The following is an 8,216-nucleotide window of genomic DNA, read 5'->3' as shown; positions in this document are numbered from 1 at the left end:
GGAATTCCAGAAAAATAAATCACTCATTCATTGATTGATTTTCAATTGTTGGGAGAGTTCAATTTATAGAGAGAGTAAACACTTAGGAAAATACAAAAGACCATAATTACTAGCCTAGGAAATATTCAAATCTGATTTCCCACAAAATATTAAATCTCTAACTTAATTAGCCTAGAAACTCAAAGTATTAAAGATGCTTGAAAATATGAAAAGTCAGATTGGGTTTTCAAGATTAAATTTTCGTGCACCCATGTGGCTAAGATTTAAAACAACATGTGCAGCCCAAAATAATAAAGTACAAGCCGCAATGAGTCAGCCCAAGTGTCCATTATGGCCCAAGCTCTTCATTTAATAGTATTCTGGCTCAAAAGACTCTCAACAGCTCCCTCTTCAGCCCATATAATGTTGATGACGTCTTGCTTGCTTTTTAGGTCAGAATCTTGATAATTTTGATTGGCCCACATATCTAGAACCAGCCCATTCAAAGCTTCTTTAAGTCTTTTAGCTCTTGCCCTTGTAATTGGCCCTATTGGAACATGCAATGGGTCACTTGAATGATTTGAGTCAGCTTGTTCTTCGTGATGATTCTCATCATTCCCTCTCTCCTCAAAAGGATTCGTCCTCGAATCTTCACCTGCATCAAATGGAGATAGATCAGAAACATTAAAGGTAGCACTGATATTATACTCACCAGGTAAATCTATCTTGTAGGCATTGTCATTGATCCTCTCAAGAACTTGGAATGAACCATCTCCTCTAGGAGCCAATTTAGACTTCCGTTGAGCTGGAAACCTTTCTTTGCGCATATGCACCCACACCCAATCTCCAGGTTCAAAAATAACACGCCTTCTTCCTTTGTTGGCCTTGGATGCATATTGCTCATTTTTCTTCTCAATTTGCTGCTTGACACGTTCATGCATTTGCCTCACCATTTCAGCTTTCTTTTTTCCATCAAGACTTGCTTTCTCATTAACAGGCAATGGTAACAAATCCAAAGGAGTTAGTGGATTGAAACCATACACTATTTCAAAAGGAGAATATTCTGTAGACGAATGAACACTCCTATTATATGCAAATTCAATGAATGGCAAGCAATCTTCCCAATTTTTCAAATTCTTTTGAATAACGATTCTGAGCAATTGAGTTAAAGTTCTATTAACAACTTCAGTTTGCCCATCAGTTTGTGGATGATAAGCAGTAGAAAACAACAATTTAGTACCTATCTTTCCCCACAAAACTTTCCAAAAGTAACTAAGAAACTTTGTATCCCTATCCGACACAATGCTTTTGGGAACTCCGTGAAGTCTCACAATTTCTTTAAAGAACAAATCAGCAACATGAGTGGCATCATCAGTTTTATGGCATGGAATGAAATGTGCCATCTTAGAAAACCTATCAACAACCACGAAAATGGAATCCATTCCCCTCCTTGACCTAGGTAGCCCCAAAACAAAGTCCATAGAAATGTCTACCCAAGGTTCATTTGGTACAAGCAAAGGTTTATACAAACCATGTGGTAAGACTTTGGATTTTGCCTTCCTACATGTTATGCATTTATCACAAATCCTTTTTACGTCTCGTTTCATTTTTGGCCAAAAGAAATGTTCATGCAACACATCTAAGGTCTTTTTTTCACCAAAATGTCCCATTAGACCTCCCCCATGAGCTTCCCTAACAAGCAATTCTCGTATAGAACATTGAGGCACACAAAGCTTATTTTCTTTAAACAAGTATCCCTCAACTCTATAAAACTTACCAATTGCATTTTTCTCACAAGCAAGAAACACATTAGCAAAATCAACATCATTTGCATACAACTCTTTGATATGTTCAAATCCAAGCAATCTTGCATCTAGAGAAGTAAGAAGAACATACCTTCTAGACAATGCATCTGCAACAACATTCTCCTTTCCTTGCTTGTATTTGATGACATAGGGAAATGGTTCAATGAATTCCATCCATCGTGCATGTCTCTTGTTCAACTTTCCTTGACCCTTTATGTGCTTCAAAGATTGGTGATCAGTGTGAACGACAAATTGCTTAGGCCAAAGGTAGTGTTGCCAAGTCTCTAATGCTCTCTTAAGTGCATAGAGTTCCTTGTCATATGTGGGATAATTCAAAGCAGCGCCACTTAACTTCTCGCTAAAATAAGCAATAGGTCTTCCTTCCTGCATCAAAACAGCTCCTATACCAATTCCTGAGGCATCACATTCAATCTCAAAAGTTTTGTGAAAGTCAGGTAATGCCAACACAGGTGCAGAACACAACTTTTCTTTAAGAACATGAAATGCATGATCTTGTGCCTTTTCCCATTTAAATCCAACAGATTTCTTAATGACCTCAGTGAGTGGCGCAGCAATTGTGCTAAAATCCTTTACAAAGCGTCTATAAAAACTAGCTAAGCCATGAAAGCTTCTCACCTCAGTGATGTTTGTAGGTGTTGGCCAGTCTTTTATAGCCCTTACCTTTTCTTCATCAACTTCTACCCCTTGTGTACTTACAACAAAACCAAGGAAAACAATCTTTTCCATGCAAAAACAACACTTTTTCGAGTTAGCATACAATTTTTTCTTTCTCAACACATCAAGGACACAATGCAAATGACTCATATGCTTTTTAAGATTTTTGCTGTATATCAAGATATCATCAAAATAAACCACAACAAATTTTCCAATGAATGCACGCAATACATGATTCATTAGTCTCATGAAAGTGCTTGGTGCATTTGTGAGTCCAAATGGCATGACTAACCACTCATAAAGCCCATGTTTTGTTTTGAATGCAGTTTTCCACTCATCCCCTTCCCTCATCCTAATTTGATGGTATCCAGATTTCAAGTCAATTTTAGAGAAAATACTAGATCCTTGCAATTCATCTAGCATATCATCTAGTCTAGGAATGGGATGGCGATACTTTACCGTGATGTTATTCACAGCCCTACAATCAATGCACATTCTCCATGATCCATCTTTCTTAGGAACAAGAAGAACTGGAACAGCACAAGGACTCAAACTTTCTCTTACATACCCCTTTTCCATGAGCTCCTGAACTTGCCTTTGAAGTTCTTTGGTTTCTTCAGGATTGCTTCTATAAGCTGGACGGTTGGGAATTGTTGCTCTAGGAATGAAGTCAATTTGATGTTCGATTCCTCTAATGGGTGGTAAGCCAGGAGGAATATCTTTAGGGAATACATCTTCAAATTCCTGTAACAAAGATTCAACAACACTAGGAAGAGGTAAGTTAAGAGTGTTAGTGTTCAAACAAGTCTCTTTGTAGACAAGCACAAGCAAATGCTGTCTAGCAAGCAAGGCACTCCTCACTTTGCTCTTTTTTGCATAAAAACTCACTTTTCTCTCCTCTTTTTCTTTTTTCTTTGGAATTCCTTTTTTTGAGCTCTCAATTTTTCTCTCATTTCCACTTTCTTTTCTTTTTGAATTCTCTCCCTCATTTTTCAATTCATTCTTTTTTTTTCTCTTTCTTTTGGCATCTTGACTTGATCTTCATAAACTTGCTTAGGAGTCAATGGTACAAGTGTAACGGGTCTGTTGTTCATCATGAATGAGTATCTATTTGTATACCCATCCTTAGTAGCCCTTCTATCAAATTCCCATGGTCTGCCCAAAAGTATATGACTGGCATGCATTGGAACTACATCACATAACACCTCATCACTATACTTGCCAATTGAGAATGAAACAAGGACTTGCTGCATAACTTTAACCTCTCCACATTCATTCAACCACTGTAACTTGTACGGTCTGGAGTGTTTAATGATGGACAAGTTCAATTTCTCAACCAATGTAGTACTTGCAACATTCGTGCAACTCCCCCCATCAATGATCAAGCTGCAAACCTTATTGTGTATGAGGCAGCGAGTATGAAAAATGTTCTCCCTTTGTTGCTCCATGTCATCTTCCTTGACTTGAGAATTCAAAGCTCTTCTAACCACAAGTGCTTCTCCTTCTACTGCATATTCAACCCCATCATCACTAGCATCTTCAAGTGAAGGCATGGATTCATCACTTTCACCATCAGTTACCACTTCATTATTTTTCACAATCATGACTCTCTTGTTGGGGCATTGAGAGGCTATATGACCTGTACCCAAACACTTGAAGCATTTAATATCCCTGTTTCTAGAAGTTTGGGAATCAGCTTTACCTTTGCCTTTAGTTGAAGCTTCATCCTTGCCTTTGGAAACCCCCTTGGAATCAGTCTTGTCTTCTTTCTTCCAGTTTTGTTTCACAAAGGAACTACTAGAACCAGAATTGAATTTTGAGGCTCCCTTGCGCTTGAGTTGCCTTTCTACTTTTATTGCCACATGCAACATGTCTTCCAACTCCACATAATGCTGCAACTCCACTATATTAGCTATCTCTCTATTTAATCCATTCAAGAAACGAGCCATTGTAGCCTCCCTATCTTCTGTCACATTAGCCCTTATCATAGCCACCTCTATTTCTTTATAATACTCCTCCACACTCTTAGAGCCTTGCATAAGGGTCTGCAATTTTTGATAGAGGTCTCTAAAGTAATGGTTAGGAATAAATTGCCTCCTTATGAGAGTCTTTATTTCTCCCCAAGTTGCTACAGGCCTCTCACCATTTCTTCTTCTACTCAAAACCAATTGATCCCACCAAATGATTGCATAATCAGTGAACTCTATTACTGCCAATTTCACCTTTTTTGCTTCAGAATAATTATGGCACTCAAAAATCATCTCTATCTTCTTTTCCCACTCCAAATAAGCTTCAGGGTCATTTCTACCTTGGAAAGAAGGTATCTTCATTTTAATGTTACCAAGGTTCCCATCTTCCCTATTCCTTTGTCTTGTAGCATTTCTCCCATGACCTCGCTCATGCCTTACTCTTCTACGTCTATTTCTTCCCATCTCAATTTCAGACTCATAATCTTCCTCATTCTCACTTCTTGCTTCATGTCCAGATTCAAACTCTTCATACCCATGCCCAAGAGGTCGTCTAAAATTAGGATTTCTATTAGGTTCCCCCCTTTGCAAGTTTGCAATCATTGCATCTTGTCTATCCATCCTATCCCTTATTTCCCTAAAAACCATATTGAAGCGCTCAAACTATTTTTGCATAGCATTGACAACAAAATCCATGTTTAGTGTACCCCCAACGCTTGATGGTTCCTCCTTGTTAGACATTTGCAAAGCTGTAAAAAAAATCCTCACAAAAATAGATGTCACTCTTCCCTCGTGTTTCACTCTTGATAGGCTTTTTCTCAATGATGATCTTTCACACTCTTGCCTTTTTTCCACTCTTAGTCTTCTCTATTGGATCTTTAGAGAACTGGTCAACTCAATCAAAGGCAATTCCAACACTTGTATAGTGAATTCAACACTTGGAGACAATGAGAAATGTGATAGTAGATCAAGAAAAAAAAATAGAAATGCAACAATGAGAAAGGTGGAAGTGGATCAGCAACTTTTAAGAACAATTTGACACTTGGAAAAGATGAGGAATGCAATAATGAATCAAGAGCTTTTAAGATCAACAATTTGTAGAATAGAAATTTGGATATCAAACACAAATCAGCACAACCCTTTTTTTTTTTTTTTAAAAAAAAAAAATTTGACCAAAAGATAGGACACTAATCAAGTTGGGACAATTCTGGTGAGTGCTGAAAACACGTTTGGTAGAAACGTTTATAACTTCCTCTACAAAGCTCCGATTGATGTGTTTTCAAAACGACCAGAAAGATGAGATTCTGAACTATGAAAATGACATATTACACGTCCAAAAACTCGAAGTATAACGTGTTGAAACAAAGGCACAAAGAAAGTGACGTCCAGATTCAAAGAGAAGATGAACAGACACAAAGAGAGTTACGTTCAGAAATAAAAGAACATGAACAAACACAAGGAACAAGGGAACACAAAAATGAGGCTAAAAGACACAAAGATATAACCTGAGTTTAGGCCGAAGCTCTGATACCAAGATGGTGCGAACCCAAAAGGATTTGATCCTATGAACCCACAACCAATGCAAGATATACGCACCCCAAGAACGCTAAACACAGATTTGGATGATCCACACGAAACCCTTGGACACGAAAGAACAAGGACCCCGAATGTTGAAGACGCCACAAGGTTGATCAAGCCTTGATAAGTCGGTTAGTTCATAAAAGAACCCAAGAGAAGAGCACCTCTCAGATCTGGAATTCCAGAAAAGTAAATCACTCATTCATTGATTGATTTTCAATTGTTGGGAGAGTACAATTTATAGAGAGAGTAAACACTTAGGAAAATACAAAAGACCATAATTACTAGCCTAGGAAATATTCAAATCTGATTTCCCACAAAATATTAAATCTCTAACTTAATTAGCCTAGAAACTCAAAGTATTAAAGATGCTTGAAAATATGAAAAGTCAGATTGGGTTTTCAAGATTAAATTTTCGTGCACCCATGTGGCTAAGATTTAAAACAACATGTGCAGCCCAAAATAATAAAGTACAAGCCGCAATGAGTCAGCCCAAGTGTCCATTATGGCCCAAGCTCTTCATTTAATAGTATTCTGGCTCAAAAGACTCTCAACAGCTCCCTCTTCAGCCCATATAATGTTGATGACGTCTTGCTTGCTTTTTAGGTCAGAATCTTGATAATTTTGATTGGCCCACATATCTAGAACCAGCCCATTCAAAGCTTCTTTAAGTCTTTTAGCTCTTGCCTTTGTAATTGGCCCTACTGGAACATGCAATGGGTCACTTGAATGATTTGAGTCAACTTGTTCTTCGTGATGATTCTCATCAATAAATTTGGTCAAGAAGTGCGACAAGTGCTAGAGGTTCACAAAGGTCCCATGAGCTCCACTAGCCTACCTTTAGCAAATGAGCAGCCCATGGCCTTTTGCCATCTGGGGCGTGGATATAATTGGGTAGTTTCCAACAGCTCGTGGCGGTTGCAAGCATGTAATAGTTGCGGTAGACTACTTCACCAAATGGGTAGAGGTGAAAGAGCTCGCAGAAATATCCACTGCAAAGTTAGAGAAATTTGTTTGGAATAATATCATCTGCAGGTCCGAACTCCCTCAGTAGATAGTCACGAACAACGGAACCCAGTTTAGTAGCGAGCAGTTTGTCAATTTCTGTAGCGCATTGGGGATTTCGAAGAGCTTCTCCGCCGTAGACCACCCACAAGCCAACGAGTAAGTCAAGGCTGTAAACAAAATAATCAAGCAAATCTTGAAGACTAGGCTGGAGACCAAGAAGGAAGCTTTGGCAAACGAACTACAGAAGGTACTCTAGTCCTACAAGACAACAGCCTGCAGCACCATGGGAGAGACTCCTTTCTCTATGGTCTATGGGTCTGAGGCCATGATCCCAGCAAAATATGAGGTTGCTAGCCAACGAAGAGCCACCTTCAACTCAAAAGACATGACCAGATGCTTGCTGCCAATCCTGATCTGCTTGAAAAAGTGAGGGAGCTAGCTTGCCTAAGGGTTGAAATCTACCAATAAAGGATCACGAGGTATTACAACAGAAAGGTCTGAGTTCGGTGTTATAATCCCGGTAACCTCGTACTATGCCTCGTCCTCTCGGGGGCTCGCAAGGCCAGCGACAAGACACTAGGCGTGAACTGGGAAGGACCTTATGTTGTCAAGAAAAACCTGGGGAATGGAGCATATCATTTGGCCAACATGGATGGAGAAGAAGTCCCACACGCTTGGAATGCGGAACATCTCCGAGTGTACTTTTAGTGAATGGCAGTTCACCCATTTCGATCTGTATGACTTTCTCACAATAGCTAATAAACATTAATTCGTTTTCCAAGCAATAGCTACTGAAAGTTTCCTTTTACTTTGAAAAATCCTCTCCTATTAATTGAATTCTCATTACGTTTGATTTTTATTAAGATGAGAACTAAGTAATGAAATGAGTTCGAGGTTGAGAGTCCTGCTAGCTAGAGGCCATCCAACTTGACCTTTGTAGTCATGGTTTACGGCTTACTGAGTGCTCATCTCGATCCCAGCCTCAAGCAGAGGTTTTTGAGCTGGGGCCCATTCATCTTGACCTCGATGTCATGGTTTGGAGCCTACTGAGCAACCATTTTGGCTAAAAAATTATATAAGTCATGGTTCACTAGCTGGGGTTCTCTCATCGTGACCAAAAAGTCATGGTTTGTGACCCGCATGGGTGTTTATCTTGACCTCGCTAAACCCTTAAAAGTCATGGTATGTTAGTTGGGATCGAACT

At 39.0% G+C, this 8,216-nt stretch overlaps 1 protein-coding gene across 1 annotated transcript; it reads right to left on the bottom strand.

The window, feature by feature from the left end:
* Nucleotides 1-332: 332 nt before the first annotated feature.
* On the bottom strand, nucleotides 333-4,898 carry LOC127789074 (uncharacterized). Its single transcript, XM_052317838.1, has 5 exons — nucleotides 3,593-4,898; nucleotides 2,955-3,203; nucleotides 1,876-2,507; nucleotides 959-1,743; nucleotides 333-823 (listed from the first exon to the last, which is right to left on the bottom strand). Exons 1-5 carry the CDS (start codon nucleotides 4,889-4,891, stop codon nucleotides 345-347), a joined length of 3,444 nt encoding a protein of 1,147 aa, XP_052173798.1. The 5' UTR covers nucleotides 4,892-4,898; the 3' UTR covers nucleotides 333-344.
* Nucleotides 4,899-8,216: the final 3,318 nt, after the last annotated feature.

The sequence above is a fragment of the Diospyros lotus genome, chromosome 13, assembly GCF_014633365.1.
Source record: "Diospyros lotus cultivar Yz01 chromosome 13, ASM1463336v1, whole genome shotgun sequence".
NCBI lineage: Eukaryota > Viridiplantae > Streptophyta > Magnoliopsida > Ericales > Ebenaceae > Diospyros > Diospyros lotus.
The sequence above is the reverse complement of the archived record's forward strand: the minus strand, read 5'-3'. Positions and strand labels throughout refer to the sequence as shown.